This window comes from Microtus pennsylvanicus, chromosome 22 (assembly GCF_037038515.1).
Source record: "Microtus pennsylvanicus isolate mMicPen1 chromosome 22, mMicPen1.hap1, whole genome shotgun sequence".
In the NCBI taxonomy this organism is placed as follows: domain Eukaryota; kingdom Metazoa; phylum Chordata; class Mammalia; order Rodentia; family Cricetidae; genus Microtus; species Microtus pennsylvanicus.
In genome coordinates, this window is record NC_134600.1 from 9,125,632 (window position 1) to 9,149,964 (window position 24,333).

The 24,333-nt window shown below is 45.0% G+C and overlaps 1 protein-coding gene across 1 annotated transcript in view; it reads left to right on the plus strand.

Annotated features, from left to right (window-relative positions):
- The window catches only part of Stat4 (signal transducer and activator of transcription 4), an 80,870-nt gene extending 57,638 nt beyond the window's left edge, over positions 1 to 23,232 (plus strand). The window contains 15 exon segments of the mRNA XM_075955992.1: positions 57 to 149; positions 2,768 to 2,827; positions 3,091 to 3,108; positions 3,208 to 3,301; positions 4,510 to 4,554; positions 12,106 to 12,189; positions 13,965 to 14,063; positions 16,114 to 16,249; positions 17,651 to 17,700; positions 17,918 to 18,012; positions 18,492 to 18,628; positions 18,846 to 19,037; positions 21,256 to 21,322; positions 21,718 to 21,826; positions 23,041 to 23,232. Coding sequence (XP_075812107.1) covers positions 57 to 149; positions 2,768 to 2,827; positions 3,091 to 3,108; positions 3,208 to 3,301; positions 4,510 to 4,554; positions 12,106 to 12,189; positions 13,965 to 14,063; positions 16,114 to 16,249; positions 17,651 to 17,700; positions 17,918 to 18,012; positions 18,492 to 18,628; positions 18,846 to 19,037; positions 21,256 to 21,322; positions 21,718 to 21,826; positions 23,041 to 23,067 — 1,306 coding nt within the window. The 3' untranslated portion in view covers positions 23,068 to 23,232.
- The last annotated feature ends 1,101 nt before the right edge of the window (positions 23,233 to 24,333 follow it).

Here is a 24,333-nt window from a genome sequence, read left to right on the forward strand (position 1 = left end):
GTTTCTCTGTGGCTTAAATTTTCAACATTTTCAAACGGTCTTTCTTTTCCATGTAGCTCGTTTGTGGTTGAGCGACAGCCGTGCATGCCGACACACCCTCAGAGGCCAATGGTCCTTAAAACCCTCATACAGTTCACTACCAAACTAAGGTAGGCAGAACACAGTCCGTTCTTTTATATCTCTGGCGCGACAGCCACTGCTAATGAAGGCACCTTCCGTTCAGCCCTTCCTGGTCGAGCACCCGCTGAGAGCCCAGGCTGGACTCTGGCACGTCCCCGCAGTGGAGTTCTGACGAGAGAGTTTGCTTGTCAAGATCATGACATGAGGGATATTAGCATGAACGTATGTGTTCATCATATCAGGCACTCTGGGATTAATTGCTGAAAAAGGTTAACGTGAGGAAAGACCAGGAAGACAGAAGGGGAGAACTGTAGGAGACTGAGCACAGAGAGATCATGGCTGACTCTGTTGGGCCACAGAGCGGAGCCAAGAGAAACAGAATAGCAAAGCAGATGGGGACCAATGTTGGTAGACGTGATGTCCAGGAAACGGGTGCCGCACGCTTCCCTGTGATTACCCAGCAAATGTTCTTTCCACAAAACTTTGAGCACCGCGGTCCTCGGTATATCCCTTCCTGAGCACCTAACACGTGGGCTTGGATGATTTTCACGGAGCTTTCTTGTATATTTGGTACATATTTATGAGCAACCAAAACCTAGGTTTTCCCCAGTAAACATAAGACAAGGTGTTTCGGTCTTACTTTCAAAGACATTTGTTGAGCCTTCAACTCCAGGCGCTGCAAAATTCCTAATCAGAAGGAATGCTGAGTAAATCAAGATGCCTCTGTTGATACCACGGTGGAGAGCAACTGAGGGTTCTATGGCAGGACTGTTGCTCACGTAGGGGAGCTGGAACCCAGTTTTTAAAAGGAAGGCACTTTTCAGTTTGCCTTTCAAAGCCCCCAATTAACCCTCCTAGTCAATTTCTTTCTGTGTGTTTTTGCCAGATTTCTTTGTAAAACTGCATTCTTAAGAGTTGTTCCTTCCTCGTCTCCCTACCCCCATGGAAGCCGGGAGATGGTGACGAGGGAATCGGGAGGGAGGCGTAGTGGACATCCTCTTTTACATCCATGCAGTTGACGAGGAAGTTGGAAATGCGGGGAGAGAAAATTAGGAGATAATAAGGGCTGTCTGAAAAACATTCTGAGTGGAAAAGCCGCTGAGCAGGAAGCACTTAGCCTTTGAAAAGATACCTGAGCATAGCCTACCATCTGTGGGTATCCCGCCCTCCTCCTCAGACTGCTGGGTCCGCCTCTTCTTCCCTGAATTTTGTACAGATTCTCTTGCTAGATCATATAAATTTTCCCTCTAAAGTGTCTCTCTGCCGTAGTATTGTGCTCTCCTGTTGCAAAGAGACGGTGACCACGGAAGACTCTAGGGCAGTGGCTCTCCACCTTCCTAATGCTGCGACCCTTTAATCCAGTCCCTCGTGCTGGGGTGACGCCCCAACCATAAACTTACTTTTGTTGCCACTTCATAACTGTAACTTTGCTGCTGTTATGAAACATAGTGTAAATATCTGATATGTGATCCCAAAGGGGTCACGACCCACAATCCAGGAACCACACTGCTCTGGGGTCAGCCATATGCGCTGTACAGTGGATCAAACCTTTTCTGGATCAGATAAGGAGGAAGATGGAAAGGAAAATTCTGTGTCCGTGTTCATGATAGCACACACCCCCTTCACCATCTACTACTGACTTTGCCCTTAACATCTTCCATCCTGGAGCCAATCTTGTGCAACCCCTTTAAGGACCCTTTGCTTCACTGAGCACACATCTTTGCTTGGGCTCTTGATGAGCCCTGGTTTTGTGTCTCTCCTTCTAATGCATTTCCTCCATATTCCGTAAATCCCGCCCACTTGGCTGGATTTTCGTATTAAGCTTGAATCGTGCCTTTGTTTGAAGTTAGATCTGTTTTAGTTACGAGCATGTTTGCCGCTATGAAAATATATGACTATTTTTAAAATTACAAGTATAACTTAATTGGGATTTTTCTGTATTCATTTAAGAAGTATGGTCTTCCTCAATGTTTTCCTCATCAAAATTCTCAAAAATATTTGGTTTTGCTAGCTTTACAAAACATTTGCTTTCATGGTATGGGGAGAAGATGGAATTGCGTTAAAAGACTTCCAAAGAATCTTTCTTAACTATATATATGGTTTAGATTTCAGTCCAAATATACAGCTGTTTTTCTGAACAGACCAACATATCTAGTGCTTGTCAACTGAGAAAATGTGCAAACAGCAATGTTTGTAGGTAGTGGTGTTGCCTGGTGCCCATAGAATCACAGAATGAACTCAAGAAGTTTTTACATTTTAAAGCACATCAACCTATAGGTGGAGATAATGTTTTATTTGTGTGTCTATGCTAGAAATATGCTTAATTATTTAAATGTAGAAAAAGCTTTTACTCTGGGCGATGGTGGTGCACATCTTTAATCCCAGCACTCGGGAGGATGAGGCGGGTGGATCTCTGTGATCTCAGAGTCAGCCTGGTCTACAAGAGCTAGTTCCAGGACAGCTAGGGCTACACAGAGAAACCCTGTCTCAAAAAACAAAAAAAGAAAGGAAGGAAGGAAAGTAGGGAAAGAGAGGGAGAGAGAGGGGGGGAGAGGAAAGAAAAAGAGAGACAGGGAGAAAAAGAAAGAAAAACATTCACCACTTCTAAATTTCTGTCTTTAATTCTTTTTTTCCCATTTCTTCTCAGACTACTAATAAAATTGCCAGAGCTCAACTACCAGGTGAAGGTGAAAGCTTCCATTGACAAGTAAGATTTCAAAATTCCATTCCATTTCACATATGGCAATGACAGATTTTTTTAAAAATTCTTACATAATCATTTTGAACTTGTATATCTATTTCTCTAACTTTTCTTACCACTTCAAATACTTGCTTTCAAGTTCAAGCATTACTTAACTATGAAGACTTAGATGGCGCTTCCTGTAGTGTGACTTAAAGTGGTGGTAGTCTAGAAATACCTTCCCGGGTCTAATAGCCAGCTCACTTGAAAGGCTCTCCTTGCTTTTACAGGAATGTCTCAACTCTGAGGTAAGATATTTACTTGGCAGATTTTTTTTTTTTGTAAAAATTATCCAAGTATTTGTTGACCCAAAACCCTTTTTTAAAGGCAAAAACTTTTCTCTCTAGCAATAGAAGATTTGTGCTTTGCGGGACTCAAGTCAAAGCTATGTCCATTGAGGAAGCCTCCAATGGGAGTCTCTCAGTAGAATTTAGACATTTGGTAAGTAGCAAATAAGATGGCGCAGGCGTTGCCCGCCACCCAGCCACACACACACCGCCCAAAGCTTTGCTAACGGGTTATGTAACTCAGAGTATTGTATTGGGCTCCTTCCATGAGCATTTCTTACTGTATGTTCCTTCCATAATCATTTTCTTGTTTTACATAGTTCCTTACTTCATGTATCCCCTGCCATCAGTAAGAAGTTTCTTAGCTAATGTCTTACTTTCTTCTCAATATGGTACATAAGCTGCCAGCACTGAGAAGTTCAGACAGCGGAAAGGACATGGAACAGAAACGCTGACGGTGACTTCTGAAGAACTGTAATTCAGAACGGCCGCCATTCGCGGTGGCTGGCCAAGGCTGACCGTGACAACTGCAGAGATCTGTGTTAAAGGCAGAGCTGTTCTGCTTTCATTTTTTTAAAGTCCCCCAGGAAGTGACACCCGATAAGGTGTGGCAGAAAGCACTTTCATTTCAGGACAACTTGGGCTGCTCCTACCGTCTGCCTTGGCATTGTCTAGAAAGCTCTGCCCCAGCTGCTGCTTCTCCTGTTCACCACTTCCTCTTGACCTAGAGTTCTCTTCCTGTTCTCTCTCTCTCTCTCTCTCTCTCTAATAGCTCTTTTAATTTTTCTTTTTCTTTTATTTTTTGTTTTTCGAGACAGGGTTTCTCTGTGGTTTTGGAGCCTGTCCTGGAACTAGCTGTTGTAAACCAGGCTGGTCTCGAACTCACAGAAATCTGCCTGCCTCTGCCTCTCGAGTGCTGGGATTAAAGGTGTGCGCCACCACCGCCCGGCTTCTCTCTAATAGTTCTTAGATTTCCAAAGGCCCTATTGCCCTTCTTGCCACCGGCTGTTCGTCTGGTTTATTAACACTTAGCCAACATCCGCCTGTATATGGGATGCCACCACCCCAGCCCGAAGGGTCCGCTTTCCAAAACACAAAACTGGTTAGCAGAAAGACATCTGCACAGACAGACATATGATGAGGTGGGGTTTCGTTTAGGTTTCTCTACTAGCTCCTGTTGGACCTAGGTAGAGATGTGGGCTTTCAGTGAGCAAGAGAACAAGAGTTATTGCTCTCTCTCTCTCTCTCTCTCTCTCTCACGGAACTACGGCTGTGAACGTGCTGACTGTAGAGGGTGTGGCCAGCTTGATACCCAGCTGATAACAATCCTCCATCTAAACTCTGCTGTTTTCTTTCACACAGCAACCGAAGGAAATGAAGTCCAGTGCTGGAAGTAAAGGAAATGAGGTAGGAAATATGAACTCTTGGGGATTTTTTTTCTGGGAAACAGTCCTATAACAGCATGTCCCCAACGCTCTTAAACTGCTTAATTTTATATCTATCTTTCCCTTATGTTTCCCTGATTATAGACATAAAGCTTGATCATTACAGATATTATGGGGCTTCTTGGAGGCTAAAATTAAAATAACACATCATACCACCCTTCAGAGAAAACATTAATTTCTGGGTACACCAGTCTAATCTTCTATGCCTCAAAAATACGTCAGCTAGGCAGTGGTGGCACATGCCTTTAATCCCAGCACTTGGGAGGCGAAGGCAAGATCTCTGAGTTCAAGACCAGCCTGGTCTACAGAGTGAGTTCCAGGACAGCCAGGGATACACAGAGAAACCCTGTCTTAAAAACAAACAAACTATGGCACAGGCATTGTTTCATATCATAACCTTTTGATTGACATGGCCACACATGGTGAACAGCTCGCCGTTTGGAGGACACGGTTTAAATTGTTTCATTGTATTATATTTTATATCGTTGTCACAATTTCTTTAATTAGCCTTCCATCTCGGCACACTATCTTCAAAGCCTTTGTTTTCCCCCAGATGTGAAACAGGTGTCAAAAATCATGCCCCATCTCATGAAAATCATAGCTGAAAAGTAATTCTTCTATTGCGTAGCATCAATTCCTCTGGTCTGTAAAGTTCACATTTCACCAAGTGAACTGGACAAACATTCCAGCCAACAGACTGGCTGAGTCCTGGCCGTGAGGGCCATCTTTTAGTTGGCCTGGAAAATTCGGCATTTTATTTTTTATCTTCATGTTTGTGTATGGAAAAGCTAAGTCCGAGTCCACATTCCTACTGGTGACTGACCACTGTCACCTTTGGAATAATACGACGGAGAAATATGGTACTCTTTGTCTCCTGAGAGGACATGACACCTGATACACCCTGCCCAGAGATGCTTCTGAGGTGACCCCGAGCCCTCGGTGCAGATGCCCAGCAATTAAGAGTCTGACTGTCCGGTTTGCAGAGATCCACTCACTGGGCTCTTAAATCACAGCTGTTATGAGTCTCACAGACGTCTGAGTCCTCTGGAAGAGCTGTAGAAACCCCGCACCGCGTGGCGGTCTATCCTGCGCCCCAGGCCTGACATCCACACGTATCCCTCTATGAGCGTTTCATCCTCTCTCTTGTCCCTTCGAAATCGCCACAGACCATGGCCCCTCAAGGACAGACACTGCTACAGCAGAGCCACAAACAGGCCTTTCCTCCCAGTGACCCGCAGGGCCAGAGCCTTTGAGTTTGAGAGCCCGAGCAAAACAAATAAGTTAGGGGGAATCTCCCCCCCCCCACCCAAGGGTTTCCTAAGTTCCCTGAACTGCTGTTACCCAGCTCGGTGGAATTTTGAACAGAGTTGTGATATTTCATTCAGCGTGGCGTCCCTGAATGCTGTTATTTGCGAATCTGAACAAACCAAACACAATTATTCTGTGCTTTTCGTAAGCAAAACAGATCCAATGGGAATACCTCTAAATCGCTCAACTCCTGCGGAACATTGTCATCTTTATCAACGTGAAATCAAAAATCTGTACCGGAATTTCCTTAGAGACATCCTCCTCTATAGAAGACGCAAGCACTGTCTTGTTAGTCGTGTCTACTTATATTGCTGTGAATTTTTGTCCTCTTGTTTTCCAGTTGATAACAGAATCATAGAGAGACAATGACTTTGTTTCTTTTTTAAGTTTGCTAAATCAGGGCCGCTGTTTGAGATATTCCTCGAGCTCCCCCTACTGACAGCCTCTTGGTATGACGCCGAGGTACATTTAGAACAAGTCACAGGCTCCAATGGGTGCTCAAGAAACAGTTGACGGCTAGGAAATACGTGGAGAAAGATGATCCAGCCCAGGGGGGTTGGGTCAGTAAGTAGAAATGACCAAAGGAACGCGAGGGAAAGTAGAATAGCAGGCAGGAGATGGTGTTCATAGAGCCACAGGGCCAGCAATGGCAGTGGCATGTTTTAGGAAGACAGGAAGCAAGGATCCCATGACCTCATTCTCGAGCTTCGAAGGTTACCATTGCTTATCCAGGAACACCTGCAGCAAGTGTGCATACCCTGCGGAGAATTGGTTTAACAGTTCCTCCTGGTGAACACTGCGAACTGGGTATTTGGGCTAACGCTGTTAGGTGGATAGCATACGCCTTCCAGTTAGGAGAGCGAGCATTTGCACAGGCAGTTAAAGACGGGGACCAACATTAAACCCTGGTAGTCTGTCTGCTCATCCTTCTGGGGTGCATCTTTCTGGGATCCTAACAGTCTCTGGGAGGGTGAAGGACCTCCTCCTTCTACCCCACTTCACACATGGCTGGCTAGCTAGTTCAGAAACAGGAGCTATCAGCAGAGGCTCCTTGCCAAGACTGGAAGGAAATTAGCAGAAAACTTCCTTAGGAAATGCCCATACCTTTTATCTGCTGGGTTCCCCTTTGCCTCCCTGCTATGCCTCTGGGGAATTTGAAAACCGCCTTGGTTTGGGCTCCACTTCTCACGGGAGAGATAACTTGGGCAAGCCACTTTCTTCCTCTCAATTTCCTTTTCTCCAGATATGGTTAATGTTATCCTACACTTCTTTTGACAGGACCCAGTTGGGAGGATGTGTCAGTTAGTTATGGGTGGCAATGGGCCGTGGTCAGCCGTGGTTCTTACAGATCAGGACTCCGTGCTGCCTTCTCTATGGAGAGCCAGGGTTCCGTGTATGGGGAACTCGCATGCAGTGACTTGAAACAACTGTAGATCCTTGTTCTTCTCTGCCCACCCACGTGTCACATCCTTAGCTGGAGACATGCCCTCTTTCATGGGATGCAGGGCACACCCCCATCTGTTTGCAAGCAATAATCCCCAAGTAAATAAATAAAATGATTCTCATCATCTCTCAAGTGACCAGACTCTGAAGCTAGCTCTCTATCCCGTGAAATAAGCATTCCCCGGAAATGACCTTTCTCCCAGGTCCTTACAGAAGAAAGGCAGAAGTCTCTTCCCCTACCCCCGCCCCCTCTAAGGGCAACAGCATCCGTTCAGTATCCTCATCGTTCGTACATGCTGAGCATGCTTTCATTCACACGAGTCTGTGACTGTGGGCTGTCCTGTGATTGTCCCGTTAGCGCTTGGCTCATGGGCTGTCCCCTGATTGTACCTTAGCGCTCCACTCATGGGCTGTCCTGTGATTGTCCCGTTAGCGTTCCGCTCATGGGCTGTCCCCTGACTGTACCTTAGCGCTCCATTCATGGGCTCTCCTGTGATTGTCCCGTTAGCGTTCCGCTCATGGGATCTCCTGTGATTGTTGCGTTAGCGCTCCGCTGCTCACGGGCTCTCCCGCGAATGTACAGTTAGCGCTCTCCGCGCATTATTTGCCAGCATCCAAGCTAGTTCTTAGTTTTCTTTTTGTTTTTAAGATAGATAAATATTTTGTGATAAATAAATATTTGTTAAAAGGATTGTCTCCCTAAGCACTGCAGTTTTGCCTGTGCCGTTATGTAGGTGCTAGCTTATTAAACAAGCAAAGACCTGGAGTTGGGGTGCACACTTGTAGTCTCAATACTCCAAGTCAGAAAGCGGGAACGGCAGAAGACTTCAGGGTCTTACTTCCTCAGCTCACGGCCCTGTTGGAAGCCAGCCTAGGCCACATGGCACCCATCTCAAGCAATCAGACAAGCAAACACAAAGGAACAAACAGGCATGTCTTCTTCCTGGAGGATTTAAGCATTGGTTCATATTATCTGGGTTTCCAGGATGCGCTACTGGACAGTCGGCAGCGAAAGCAATAAGGACAGACCGAGGCATCAACCCCAGGACCATGAAACTGCCTAGTGTCTGGCTTGGACTGCATTGACGAAACAATGAAGGCTTTGATTGATGGCCGTGGAAGTGTTGGAAATTAATGCTGCGCCGCTCTGTCAGGCTTTTTATTCAGTCCTGTGCATTGAATATTGGCCTCATTGCCATATTTTGGTGTCAATGTGTATCCTAACAGAGCAGGGGATTTCAAGCAAGCAACATAAATCGATTAGAATGACCAAGAAGCGTTCTTGCCATCCAGATTTAAGAAACAAAACCCTAAAGCATGAAATTTTCCTCAAAGTTAATGGACAATTCTGGCAGTCATTGCTCTGGTCGTAGAAGCTTGCTTTCTTCTACTCTTTTTTAAAATTAAAATACAATAAATCCATTGCCCCTCTCCCTCCTACCCCTCCATGTCCCTAGCACTGCTGCCTCCCAAATACGTGTGTGTGTGTGTGTGTGTGTGTGTGTGTGTGTATTCCAGGATCTACATTTGGATGCTGAACACATGTGTCACAACTTTTAAAAAGAGGAGGAAAATACCCATAATGAGCTATTACATGCATGCTTACGGATATGAATTGAGCTACCTACCAAAATGGGTGGGCGGGCTGGGAGGCAGGGCTTTTCCTGCTCCTCCAAGTGTAAACAGCACTGTGGTGCTGAATTAATTGATCAGTTAAGTTAGGTGACGGTTGTATGTCAAAGTAGGAGGCTAGGCCGTATTGTAACAGTTTGTTAACTTGGTTTATGGTTATGAAATATTTAAACATGCTAGCATTGGGCTTTCAATTGCCTGCTTGCAGGAGGCCTCTCAAATAATTTGCACATGCTTATCTAACATTGAACTGGATTAAAAAAAATGAAGACCACCCCTTTGCGAACGTCCAATAAAATTTAGGTTCCCCAGTCATCCTGTGGGTGTGTTTGTACAGCATAAGCATCTTTCCTCATCGTTGGGGAGGTTTTTCTCTTCTTTACAGTTTGGAAGAGAGGCCGTCTTCCCTCTGTGCTTTCTTCAGATGAACACATCCTACCTTTAACGTGATCAGCAGCTCTTACATTCTTTCATGGAATTCTTATTCGCATCATGTTTGGCTAATTTTCTATCTTAAAATGAATGCAAAGGGCTTAGAATTGCTGTTGACCCTTGGAGCTATTCCTCCACTTCTCCCAGGGTGGCCCTGTCCTCTGATCTCACCTGGCTTTTGAAGTTTAGACAAGTCCGTTTCTCTCACTTGTTCCCGGACTTGTTTTATGCACGCTGTGAGCTTTCTCTCACAAAACTGGCCACGTCCCTTTTGGGGCTAAATGAAATGTTAACGGACCACATCAAGAATAATTGCTTCCCAAATTCTACCTGTAGTTCTTGTTAAAAATGTCTGAGCTAGACACCCCATTTTTCTAATAGGCTTCTAACGATGGCAATTCTGCTGGTTGTAGGCATAGTCAAGTACTGTAGGGTGCTGTCAGAGGGGAAAAAAATGGCAATTTCTCTCCCAGTCAATCCCACCTAAACCCCTCTCTTGAATTCATTGTTGAGCTGTGAATATAATTCTTATTTCTTTCATTTTTAAATTTTCCCTATGAAATACCTAAATTGTTTCTGAGTACAAGATTAAGTTATGACTTTTTATGGGGAGTATCAATACATATAAATTTCCCTCTACCTTCATAATATTATACAAAGTAATTGCAATTATATAAAACGTAACATGAGTCAAACTGCTAACTAAGATTGCATTCCCGTTCTTGCACGGCTTCCGGTTTCCTTGAGTCTTTACTTACCTCATTTAAGGACCTGTCACTCATGCCGCCCTAACCTTTCCATCAGAACGAGACGATCCCTCATTTACAGTCCAACATAGCGATCAGAGTGTTTCTCTTTTCCTTTTCTTCCATAGCTAGCTGTATCCCCCATCCTCATATTAGTGAGGTTTGGGCCTGTCATTTCTCCCTCCCATCCTCCCCGTTCACCTTCCAATTCTGTTGTATAATTACTTGGTTTGTTTGGTTTGATTTTCTTTTCTGTGTTAAAGTTCTTTTGATTTCTCTGCTAAGGATCTCTTCCCCGTTATTCTGGCTAGGTCTATGTCCTCCTCTTTCTTAGCTATTTCTTTTGATTTTACTAGAGGAATTCTTGCAACAGTTTTCAGAAAGAAGGTTTGTAGGAACCAGCTTCCGGAGGCTTTCGGTGGGCACACTTGACTGCTAATTTGAATAGGCATAGACTACTGTACTATAAATAACTTTATTCATAATTAAAAAAATGGTATTCTAGTTATTTTATGTTCTGATTCTCTCTGTTTTCTAAAGCAATGTATTTATTTGTATTTTATGTGCATCGGTGCTTTGCCTGCATGTATGTCTGGGTGAGGGTGTCAGATCTTGGATGATAGACAGTTGTTAGCTGCTATGTTAAGACTTGAACCCAGGTCCTCTGGAAGAGCAGTCGGTGCTCTTAACCATTGTGGTACTTCATACCTGTACTCTTGACCCTTAGACTTTCCATTTAATCTCTGGTTCCTGGAAATTTACAGTGTCGGGGGTTAGTGTGACTTTTTTTTTTTTTTTTTTGGTTTGTCTATCCTCTGTAACTGGCATCCTTGGACCCTTTTTATGGTTGCTTAGCACTGAGCAGTGGCAATATCCACTCATTACAATGGGGACATTTGTCATTTAATTGTTGGGCAAACTGAGCCTGGCATGCAGTCTTTACTTTTTTACAAAATGGTTTGCTTTTTGCATTTTCTTCAGAGGTTTGGTTGGCTTGGGGTTTTTTTTGTTTGTTTGTTTCACACCCCTGTTTTATGTGAGAGATTTTGTCAAATGTCTAATGATCATTAGTGTGGCGTTTCACAACTGACCACAGAACCCACTTAGAAACCCTCTATGTTCTGCTGAGTCTGCAGAATCAAGGATGAATTCTTGAGAGCTGGCTGTTTCTTGGGGAGCAGCTCCTGGAAGGTAATACTGTGAGCTTGCCTTTGGTCTGGTCCACATCCGAGTGTATTTCCTGATGTCAAGCGCAGACAGGGAGTAGACTTCAGCCCAGGCTCGCACAGAATCCTCCTCCCTTCACTTGGCAGTGCCCCACTGCCCACACGTTGTCTTCTACCCAGAATGCAAAGTCTTCTAATTCCACCGACTCTTCCGCTCTGAAGAGAAAAGCTCTTGTCGCTTGAGCAGGCCAAGGGGGTGGTGTAGACGTCCCTGCATGGGCCGGGGGCTCTTCGCTCGCCTGTTAGGGCCCCCTTTTCAACCTCAGAGCAGTTAGGCGCTTCGAACCTCTTCCAACTTTTCCACACTTCCCTGCCTCTCACTGGGAATCTAAATGACAACTTAGTTTTACTGAAATCTTATTAAAGTTTCTAAAGCAAAGCAAAGAAAATGTCTGTATCTCGCATGCCATCTTTAACCAGAGCTATCTTAATATCTTTTCCAATCAACGCATTACGAGATTATAAGTCTTTCTGTAGACCCATAAATGGGTGGCTTATTAGAATAAGGAATAACTTAGCATTTCAACTACTGAAAATATACCCGAGTTTTAAATTTCACGTTTTGGAAACTCAAAGTCATGGTTTGTGGAAAAGAAGATTTCTTTAACTTTGCCTTATTTTAAAACAATCATATGGATTTTTTTGATGACATTTACTTTGTTAATTTTCATATCTCTACCAGAAAAGCTGCCTTTGTAAGGAAAGAATTCCTTTGTTTCCCCATAGGGCTGCCACATGGTGACGGAGGAGTTACACTCCATAGCCTTTGAGACCCAGATATGCCTCTATGGCCTCACCATTGACTTGGAGGTAAGTGTCTCAAGAAGCCTCTCCTCACTAGTAAGTTCCACAGCCACCAGTCAGCATTTATAGAAGAAGCTCAATCGTGCTAGGCTGTTGTTTGTCCTTCACGTATTATTTAGAAAAACACTGTGTCAAATATCCACTAAAAAGTTAAGATGCCATGCTGGTTAAATAAAAAATGATTTTAAAAAAGTCATGACTAGTCAATATATGGAATAATTTGTTATCCACGTTTTTATTATTTTCTGAATTATGAATATTCAACAGAAAGCATACAGTGAAATAACCATACAGAGAAATAACAATATGACTGTGTCATATTGTGATATATTTTCAAAAATGTGAGCTATGTATTAAAATTTCTTGGAAAGTTCTCTGCTGTGGTGAGCAGAGAAAAGTGGTAGGGATGTTGGTGGGTATGTCATTTTATGATCATCTAACAGCCGCCATTGAGCTTTAAGACTAAAGAAGCCTTTAGAGGGTTAAACTGAACGCATTGATTATGAACTCTTTTTTTTTTTTTTTGATTTTTCGAGACAGGGTTTCTCCGTAGCTTTTGGTTCCTATCCTGGAACTAGCTCTTGTAGACCAGGCTGGCCTCGAACTCACAGAGATCCGCCTGCCTCTGCCTCCCAAGTGCTGGGATTAAAGGCGTGCGCCACCACCGCCCTGCTTGATTATGAACTCTTTAAAGTCAGGGCACCATGAGTTGCATGTCCACCATTGCCTGTACACAATTCCTAGCCCATGCTAAAGCCCCCATATATGTTGAATAGACAAGCCAGTGTAGCCATTGGCACTTCATCTCAGGTAGCTTGAGTGTGTTGTTTTAGATTCTGCCTTTTCCTCTTTGTCTGAAGCATTCAAATGTGTGTAAAATTCTCCACATCTTTCCCCTAAGCCTCCATAAGCTGCCTGGTTCCTCAGCTCCTGGGTATTTCTAGCCACAGGAATTTTGTGTCTATTAGGAAGGGACGGCTGTTCCGTGATTAGCCTCCCAGGCTAGTCTGTGAAAGCCTGGCTACTTGGTACCACAGAAAACCGGATTGACGGGCTGGAGAGATGGCTCAGAGGTTAAGAGCACTGACTGGTCTTCCAGAAGTTCTGAGTTCTATTCCCAGTAACCACGTGATGGCTCACGACACATCTGTAATGTATTCCAGTGCCCTCTTCTGGCCTTCAGGCATACATGCAGGCAGAATGCTGTATACATAATAAATAAACAAATATAAATAATTAAATAAACAAAAAAGAAAGAAAACCATGTTGACGATAGTACTAACTGTTCTTTAGAAGCAGGCGGGGCAGCTCCAACTCCCATGGTGCACCTCTCTAGCATTAAACAAAACTCCTACTTCCATAGACTTTAATTAGGCACCAAGTCATGATCGGATCATAGTGGCTCATTCCCAAAGTAACTTCCAGATCAAATTCTTTAGCACAGCTTAAAAGGATGATGATGACTAAATCTTCACCAAAACCACTTGGGTTGTGTTTGGGGCGTTGTGTGGCATGAGGAAGTACCGTCATTTCTCAGTGTCAGGGAAGATAGTGAGGAAACTGCCTGCTTGCTAGTGTCGGGCGCTCAGAAAGGGTTCCTGTTCCTTTTCTTCCTGCACTCCAGCTTGTGTGTGCTCAGAAGTTCTTCACATGGCGCCTGGGTACCAGGATGGGAAGACGGGGGCTGTTAACTTGAAATGGCCTTCTAGAAGAGAAGGCCAAGAGTAGCAGCAATGCAAGTTTAGACTACCTGTAATAACTTCTTTTTTTTTTCTCACTAGACCAGCTCGTTACCTGTGGTGATGATTTCTAACGTCAGCCAGCTGCCCAATGCCTGGGCATCCATCATCTGGTACAATGTGTCAACCAACGACTGCCAGGTAAGGTCCCTATCCCTGTCTCTCCGCTTCTCATCCTGTTTAACATTTCCTCTCAACTGTGTGTAAGCCCTGTTAGGCCATGCTTAAGGCGTCCTGCTCGAACTGAGCAGGGGAGCACACATCTAGAATCCAAGCCCTTGAAGGACTCAGGCAGGAAGACTGTGATCTGAGGCCAATCCGAGTCAAACCCGGGCTACGTAGCAAGATCTTGCCTCCTAATGAATGATACTAACGAAGGGGAGGAGGTCGTGTGTTCTTACAGACTTACAGACTCCGAGAGCTCTGGCTATTTCTGAACTCTAACCAGTCCCAAGACTGTGGATTCGAAGGCTGTCCTGGTTCTACCGGGAAACATCTGGCTCCAGAATTGTCTAAATGCTGTCAGAACTTGCTATCTGACTACCTTAACCTCTGGGCACCTGTCCTTGGCCTCTTCTAGAAAGGCACAGAATTAGTTTCCAAATAAGTAGCCAGGATATCTGTCAATCTTGCCTGAGCTCTGACAGAACAAATGTTGTTTAGGTATAGATGTGAACCTTGCTAGGTTTAGGCTGGACTTTAGTGCCATCTGGTGGTTCTTTGAGGCACTTGCCCAAAATGGACTTTAGTGCCAGGATATAGATGGTTTTTAATGAAAACTAGGGAATGGGGAAAAAAATTATTTCACACTCCCTCTTGTTCTGTTCTTAAGACAGAGAAAACAAAACTCCAGACTGTGTGTTGTGTTGCCAAGTGTTTAGTTCCAGAAGAAGCAGTTCAAATAAATCCTTCCTTCTTTATTCAAACCCGTTTCTGCTAGAAGACTTCTTTCCCCTAGGTGACTGTGTAAGAAATGATCACTAAATAGGGAAGCTTTCAGTGCCTTTTCCCTTTAATGCAATATTCCTAAAAGGGAACCATGCAGAAAACAGCTCAGTCCTATTCACCCTCATCCCCAGATGCCCGGGCATCTGAGACAGATCAATGGCTTAGCTGCATCACCCTCATCCCCACCCTCATCCCCACCCTCATCCCCACCCTCATCCCCACCCTCATCCCCACCCTCATCCCCAGATGCCCGGGCATCTGAGACAGATCAATGGCTTAGCCGCATCACCCTCATCCCCACCCTCATCCCCAGATGCCCAGGCACCTGAGACAGATCAATGGCTTAGCTGCATCACCCTCATCCCCACCCTCATCCCCAGATGCCCAGGCATCTGAAGCAGACCAACTGCAAAGAAGGAGCTGCCGGGGGCTAAGATCCCTCTTGGGTCAAAGAGTCCACCGGCCAATTCTCTGGTCTTTAAGGCCAAAAATAGCCGTTGGCACTATATGACTCTTTCCTTTAAGAGCTATGTGTCTGCTCATCTCTTCCAACTACGGGGCATGGGAGGAAAGTGGGGTGCCTCCGTCCTCCAGCTTCAGGGCAGCACCACACTTTGTCCTTAACAACATCAGCTAGGAAGCCACAGAGGCCGCCATATGCACCCTTTCCAGAACAACTGGGCTTCAGTGTGATTATCTGGACACCGAGGTCACAGCCTCCTCATGAAGCCAGACCAAGCAGCTGAGGCTGACTTATTAACTCAGTCTCCCTTCAGACTCTGAGCTCTATGCCTTCATTAGCCTGTCCTCCCTGGCCATCCTCCAATGCCCTTCTCAAAGAGAGAATAGTGTCCCCCAAAATCCTACCACTTTCCTCCTCTTCTTCCCGTCTTGTGATCTTTGCTGGATGCGGTACCCTCTTTCATGATGAGCAAATTGAACATGTCTATAGGGAATAGCATTTCGGGGAAGGCTATCTGTATGGTTACAACTACCTGTATAAGCCGATTGCTGGTTGAGTTGGTCGTTCTGAGAACGTTGGGAGATGGCAAGTGATTCCATCAGCAAAGATGGATCCCCAAGTTGTATTATCTTAAGGAACACAGGCACGGAAAAGCTCGCTCTTAACAATCTGTGTTGTTGACTTCGCTTGACCCCCGACTTTAAATCAGGGCAGCGATGTACTCAATGGTGGTGTTCCCCCATGCAACTAACGGATATCGTCACCGTGACTCTATTTCAGAACTTGGTTTTCTTCAATAATCCTCCGTCTGTCACGCTGACTCAACTCCTGGAAGTGATGAGCTGGCAGTTTTCATCCTATGTCGGCCGTGGCCTTAATTCAGACCAGCTCAACATGCTGGCGGAGAAGCTCACAGGTGAGGGCAGACGGGCAGGGAGGGTTTGCAAGCAGTCATGCTACTACCGCTGAGAGTTCCGGCGATTGTCACGCTTTACTGAATGCCTACTGGATATCGTCAGGGACAGGCCCAAGTGTTTTTCTCCTTTTAATCCCCACAGTGTTCCTCGGGGGCTAACGATATTTATTGTACTGATTTGAGGAGGCTGGGGCTCAGAGGTCGCAGCCTCACTCCGCAGCTAGGAGGCAGCAGCGCCCCGCTGTGAGCCGGGCCAGAGCTCCTCTGCAGCCAGTCCCTTCCATTCACCCTCTGGTTCTCAGGAGTCCTTAAGCCACTTCCTCTGACTAGGCTGTGAAGCGTTCACGTTGCCATTAACTAACTAGAACTGGCTGGGCCAAGTACGGGAAATGGAACAGAAAGTCAAAGACACCAAGAATGACCGAATTCCTCACGTGACGGAAGCTTCTGTGTCTAGACCGTACAGATGTCGTCAGCAGCCCTTTCTGTACTAACTGCAGTCAGAGCTTTACCCAGATTTCTTATGGACACCTGAATTTTGATAAGCAAGAGCCCTCAGCACCAGGGAGAGCTCACACTGAGTCTGGATGTGTTTCCAGTTGAACTGGTACCAAGGTTTGGTCTGCACAGAACACGGGGCAGCAGAATGGCTCGTAGGATGCTGGCTCGCTTGCCACACACACCCATTGGCTCATCAGTTGGCATTCAGATACATCAGGTCCTTTGGACAGTATAAACACTTACCAAATACAATTTTTTTTTAATCTTGAATTCATAAACAGCAAATATGAATGGTAGATTTTGGCAAATTTTTGTTAATGAGTAGCTAATGCTTTTAAGTATATTAGTACGTTACTAGCAATAGTATAGATTAGCGTGGCTTGCAACTGTAGTCTTAGGCTCTTCAGCAAATTATCCACAGGAATGGAGTTTTCATAGAATTTAGATAGTATTAATAGTGTTCTAGATCAAAATAGTTGTTGGCTGCTTGCTACCTATGATTTCCAAGCTTATTGTTTTCATTTTAGTGGGCAAGTCACCACCCTTAGGCTGCTTCTAATGTCCCCAGTCAATGTTACGCTGTCCCCACAGCCCCTTGTGTTCCACTGTCCTTCCTCCCTGGGGTGGCTTCCCTGGAGTTGCTGTCTGCCAGCTTATCCCCCATTCCTGGAGCGTCCTAAAGCTGGTGTTGGCTCCTCCCTCACAAAGCTGTTAGATACCAAACCTCTCACCAGGCACTGCACTCACAGGGATTGCACTCCCATTTATTTTACGTACATCTCCATTGCAAGTCCTTGTGAAATGCTTACGATGAAGGAGGGTGAGAAACTAGGCCAGGCACAGAATGGAGAGTCCCACTCTCGTTAAATTTTTCTGTTTATTTTTTTTCCTTCATTTTAGTCCAGTCTAACTACAGCGACGGTCACCTCAGCTGGGCCAAGTTCTGCAAGGTACAAACTGGGGTGGGAGGTGTTGCTTAGGAAGCTCTTTGTCATGGCGCTGCTTGCTGCGGCTCCAGCTCCGTGCCGTTGCTGATGCTTTGGAGGAGTTCCCGGATGAGGGTGATCCTAACAGAAGGTCCTGCTCTGCTCAAAAGTTAGGGTGGGTTCTATCAGGGTGCAGCTTAAGTCACCGGCCTTGTCCATGCTTGCACCTTCTTCCTGACAGGAACATTTGCCTGGCAAACCGTTTACCTTCTGGACCTGGTTGGAAGCAATATTGGACCTGATTAAAAAGCACATTCTCCCCCTGTGGATTGATGGGTGAGTTCATGGGCTCTGTTTTTCTTAGGAGTACTTTTTTTCTGCTTTAATTATCTTGTTTCCATGCTGGGCAGTGGTGGCACACGCCTTTAATCCAGCATTCAGGAGGCAGAGGCAGGAGGATCTCTGTGAGTTCCGGGCCAGCCTGGTCTACAAGAGCTAGTTCCAGGACAGGCTCTAAAGCTACAGCGAAAACCTGTCTCAAAAAAAAAAATTAATTAATTAGTTAATTAATTTTTTCCCATTTCTTTTTTAAAGTGTGTTTAGGTGTTAAAGTGTGTTGTGGTTTCTTCAGAGAATAACCTATAATAATACATTGTGCCTCTATACTACATGCATGTATTGTATAATATGCATGTGTTGTGTAATGCAGAGTTGGGTACAGTTGTTTGTGTTAGGCCTATTCTTGATGAATGCAATCAGTGGAGCAGTAACGACAATCAGATGAGACCATGCCTTGCCCCTTGCTCTAATTTTAGGTACATCATGGGCTTTGTAAGCAAAGAGAAGGAACGACTTCTGCTCAAGGATAAAATGCCCGGGACATTCTTGTTAAGATTCAGTGAGAGCCATCTTGGAGGGATCACCTTCACCTGGGTGGACCACTCTGAAAACGGTACGCCATGGCACTCCCTCACGGCTTGAATAGGAATTGGTCCGCTTGGCCTGTAACCGGGTACCTGTGAATTCTGAAAGCCTGTGTTGCGCCCTTTATCGCGTGTACGGCCTACACTGATGGGACTCCAGAAGGCCAGACCTTTTAGCTATGGAGATAATGCGGGTCGAGGAATGACCGTGGAGAACCTGAATATCCCGGTTTCTGTGCTTTTCAGGAGAAGTGAGGTTCCACTCTGTGGAACCCTACAACAAAGGGCGGCTGTCAGCTCTGCCCTTCGCTGACATCCTGCGAGACTACAAGGTCATCATGACCGAGAACATCCCCGAGAACCCTCTCAAGTACCTCTACCCTGACATTCCCAAAGACAAAGCCTTTGGCAAACACTACAGCTCCCAGCCTTGCGAAGGTCTGTGTTTACTTTTCTCATGAGATTTTGGGAAATGATGACATAACAGAGAAACGTGAAGGAAGTTCTTCTTTTTTATTACTTTGATGTTGTAATGTCCCAGGTCCAATGGGGGTAATGAATTGCCATATCCGTGGTTAGTAGAGTAACCTTCATGGCTACAACAGACTTCACCACGGCCAAACCAGCTCTTTGTAGAGCCTGGAGTTCGTCCCCCTTAAAACAGGAGTGAAGTACTAGTCATAAAAACTCAGAGAGAGAAATTGGGGTTCAGCCTGAACATCCGAAAAGCAAAACTGCCAGCCACTGGCTCTTACCTAGACCTAGACCTCAGTCCGAAATGGCGATCCTGCCTCCAGGAATCTCAGAATGAGACTGACTGAGAGCTGTCTCCTCCCGTTTTATTTTCTTCTCTAGTGCTGGGATTAAAAGAATGCACCACTGGGATTAAAGGCACGCATGACCTGGTTTCTATGGCCAACCAGTATGACCACTGGCATTAAAGGTGTGTGTTATTGCGACCTGGTCTGTAAGACTGGCCAGTGAGGTTGTTTTGCTCTCTGAACTTCAGGGAAGCTTTAATTATTAAAAATAAAAATGTAACGCCACTCCACGGGAGTGCTGATGGCTGCATGCCTGTGGCTCAGGGAAGGGAGCTGATGGCTGCAAAGCTTTCGGGAAAATGCAGCAGTCCATTTTGCAAAGAAACTTTGAGAGCGAAGAGTTAAGTTTTTCACTCTACTGTGATCTCTCTCTCTCTCTCTCTCTCTCTCTCTCTCTCTCTCTGTGTGTGTGTGTGTGTGTGTGTGTCTGTGTGTGTGTGTGTGTGTGTGTGTGTGTAAGAGACAGAGAGAGGCTAGGGATGGAACTCAGGCTCTGACGAATGCTGGACAAATAATCCAGCCCTGAATCATATACCCCATCCGGCCTCACTCTCATCCTTACTCGGAGTGTTTATTCTTTATGTAAGAAGAGACATGGGGCTCCCTGCTCCACTCTCCTGCCTCGCCAGACTCTCCTATGTGTCCTAAAACTCTAGAAGAGCAACTATCCCAATAGACATCCAACAATATTGAATACATCAAAGAAAAATGATAAAATTGACTGTCTGGGGTAAGGGGCTCCCTGTTCTCTCTCATGAATGTACAGTTGGGCTCTCTCTTCCTAGTTTCCACATCTTATTCAGCCCACCAGACACCAAAAAGAGGTTTTCGAGATTGCAACGGCATTGAAGATGTAGACCTTTTCTTGTCTTTCTTCTATAAGCAGTATAGGCTGAGAGCTCTTAAAACAGTGTCTATGCTGAGGCAGTATTGTAGGCAACCTGGAAACGGATGTAAAGCTTACAGAAAGGGGTGCTTAGGTCCAAAGCAAACGCAGCACGATTGTACACACAGGATTGAAGCACAGTAGACTGAGTGACTGTCAGGGTTCCTAGAGCCCAGTCCCCTACAGGTACCAAGGGATAACAGCCTGTTGTCTCTAAGGCTCCTCAGCTGTAGTGAAATAGCATAATAATTAAAGCTGGGAGACCATACTGGCATTCGATTGGCATGGTGCACCTGGGAAGACCAAGGTTTGCCCGTTACCAGTACTATGTGTTTATCACGGTGTAATGTTAGTTCTAGGCAAGCTGATGTCCATGCTTCAAAACCTCTGTGTAGTAATAAGTTTATGACCGGTGTTTTAATGAAAAGAATTCTGTTCCTACGTGTGTCAGCCAAAGACTAAAGTTTGTTGGGCTTACAGTTTGGAAGGTGCCAGTCTCTGGAGGTTAATTCCGTCACCTTTTGGTAGGCCTGCCATGAGACCAAGACGCAGAGAAGAAAGAGGCTGGCGTCTCAATATTCCTTATAAAGCACACACCTAACGAGTTCCCTTCGTCAGGCTCCACATTTTAACTATTCCCCAGGCGCCCCATAGACTGACAACCTCACTATGGCAAATGAATTGGATATTACTGCCACTCTTAAAGGGCAGACAGTCAAGCCATCTCAACTATCCTCAAGACATTTTAGAGTCGTTAATATATGAAGTCGTATCAGCCTGCCAAGGGCTTTGTTGTTTGCCTAATGCATTTCAAGTTCACCTGTGTGGCTGTTTTGTGAATTACAAGACAAACGTGTTATTTATTAGACATTTTCCCAGATGTTTGATTTCCAACTTTATCAATAACGTTAACATTTCTTTCCCAACATTGTGCCTTTTTCTTTTTCAGTTTCGAGACCAACAGAACGGGGAGACAAAGGTTATGTCCCTTCGGTTTTTATCCCCATTTCAACCATGTGAGTAACGTTAGTCACGTGTAAAATATTTATTGTTGAATTGATTTATTTTTTTTCAAAAGGCTTTTCCTAAAAGATTTAAGGGCAGATCGGAGTACATATAACTGAAGATAAAGCATTTTTAATGCCCAATAAAGCATTTTATGTCTCATTTCTTTGAACGCATAAAGCGAGTCTTCAGGGCACACTCTCCCGCCTATTAAGGCCGGAATTATAAAGCGGTGTTTTTATATGCCATGTATTGCCTAGCAGATTGAATGCTCTGATAGGAAATGATGAAGCAGGCAAGCTTATTGTCACAAAGAGATGAAGTGTTAGATGAGTCCCGGACACAGCAGGCTACCATGAGCTATTATGTTATAATCCTTGTAATATTCTCCTGTTATCTCTTTAAGCCGGAGTGATTCCACGGAACCCCAGTCTCCTTCAGACCTTCTCCCCATGTCCCCGAGTGTCTATGCTGTGCTGAGAGAAAACCTGAGCCCCGCCACGATTGAAACCGCAGTAAGTCCTCCCGTCTCTCAATGGTCTGGGGTGTTGGCAATGAAACAAAGGTGCCAAGTGAATCGCAGGGGGTTGCGGCACCGCCTGGGCAAGGAGAAAGCGCGGTTGCAAGCACAAATTCAAGAGCCTGAAACAGATGGTGCTGCTTAGGTGGCATGCAAGTTGCTAAATACTGGCGCTTGCGAGAACTGCCTTCCGGTGTTTGCCACAAAACCAGAGGGCCAAATATGCCTACACTTCTCTCCCTGGTGCAGCCAAGATCTGTAAGTCTCCTTTGGCAGTTACCTTGAGAACCACGAGTTCCAGTTTCTCTTGGTTGTTGCACAGCCTGTCTCTGTGGCCCTAGAACACGAAGAACAATCGAAGCATAAGTATTTTTTTAAATAACTTATTTAACTTTATTTTACGTGCATTGGTGTGAAGGTGTTGGATCCCCTGAAACTGGAGTAACAGACAGTTGTGAGCTGCCATGTGGGTGCTGGGAATTGAACCCAGGGCCTCTTGAGCAGCCAGTGCTCTTAACCACTGAGCCATCTCTCCAGCTCGAACATAAATATTTTTTAAGAACTGTGTCCCCATTTATAACATTACTTGGGATGTTTTCTATTTGTTTCCATCCCCCAATGTTGTCAAAGGGTTCACCACTCCCAATTTACCAAATATGAATACATCAGAGAGAAACCTTGCAGGGATCTGGATGCGCAGGAAGCTGCTACCTGGCTAGAAGTCAAATGGTATTCTTTAAGAATTCCAAAGGACAGTCCTTGCTTGCCCTGCATGGCTTAGCCCAGTGTTGGATATCCTGAACATACCAAGTTATTTAGATCCAACTGAACTTTTGCTACATTCTGTACCTTTTTTTAGGTTTTAATTATTTAGATAATAATTAATATTACTATGTTTCTTGTGATGAATGGATTTGGGGTTTGTAATTATCGTGTGTGTTTCTGTGTTGAACTCGGGCTTTCGGTGCGAGTGCTTTAACCCAGGGAGCTACTCTGCCTGCCCCGTGAGTAGACTTCTTAACACAGTTTTTAATCTACTCGAATTACTCTTCTTTCAGACTGATCAGACCCAATGACTCTAATGAATTCTTAGTTAACTGGTAGAAAGATTACAGATTGTTCAGTAGACAAAAGAGTATTCGCTCCCTCAAAACTGATTTATTTGCAAAATAGCTTCCTTAACAATCATTTTCCATTTTCAATTTTTAGATGAAATCTCCGTATTCTGCTGAATGACAGCATAAAGTGACTCTTCACAGAAGAGAGCAGTTGACAGCGGGGATTGTTCTCGGCCAAAGACCACAATTTATTTCTTCAGCTTTGTAAATACCGGTTTCTAGAAAATGGTAGAAGTCCGAAGCTTTCCTCTCACCCCAACTGGGAGCGCAAGTGACCAGAATGCAAAAAAAAAAAAAAAAGAAAAAAAAGAAAAAAAGAAAGCAAAAAACTCCAAAGCTTCAGATAGACATGTAAGAAAACAGCTTTAAGAAACCAGTGTTAGCAACAATATAACAGAACACATCCTTGCGTGCATTTGTTTCTGATTTTATTTCTCAGGTTTTATTTATGATTTGGCCCTGGAAGCCATGTTACCATTTCGGGTGGATCGAGAATACAGTATCATGTCTGAATTAGTCAAAACCATAGGAAGGGTTAGCGGAAAACCAGATAAAAATCATGAAAGTAGATCCCAGATGTGGGGAATGATGGGGCGGGAACAGCATGACTCACAGGGGTGAATCATGGAGCCTTCAGATTGCCAGTACAGCTCCAGCATATCTGTGATGCTCACAGCTACTAGTGCCCCTACCGGGGATGGGGGTCTCTCAGTGAGAAGAAGGATCCAGAGTCATTTCTGTAGGGTGGGCAAATGCGCTAACATTAAAGGCACTGCAAGTGGACAGATGGGTGAAAAGTCTTAGGAAATGAAGGCTGGGAAGCAAATGGCAGCCTGGACCTCGGATTCCTGAAGTCACCTGCAGGTTGCATAGTTTACATCTCGAGAACATGTCGGACTGAAGGGGTTCAGCCATCCCTTCTGATTCCACGAGTCTCTGGTCCTGGTATCTTCATCTGAGACTACAGAGGAGCAAGGCGTTTGATTCTCGCTGGTGGAGAGATGGGAAGTGCTTTGCTGACTGGCACTGTGGGTACAGAAGTTGCAGGTGTACTTTGGGCACCAGTTCAGCCTAACTGTGGTCTGTGATGTCATTGCTTACTCTGCCTTTGGCCGTTCCAGGAATATGTATGTATTCATGCTCTCTCTCTCTCTCTCTCTCTCTCACACACACACACACACACACACACACACACACACACACACACACACTTATAGCCAATTACCCTTGTCTTTGCTACTCGCTCACATCCCCTACTAAGCCATAGGCTCTTTCTGTGGAGCAGCCCTAGTCCCAAGCCTGTCCTCTACCCCTTTGTCCCTCTGGGTAGTCTTGAGTGTGTGACCAATAAGGACCACGTCACCTACGGGACATGCTCGGTTCC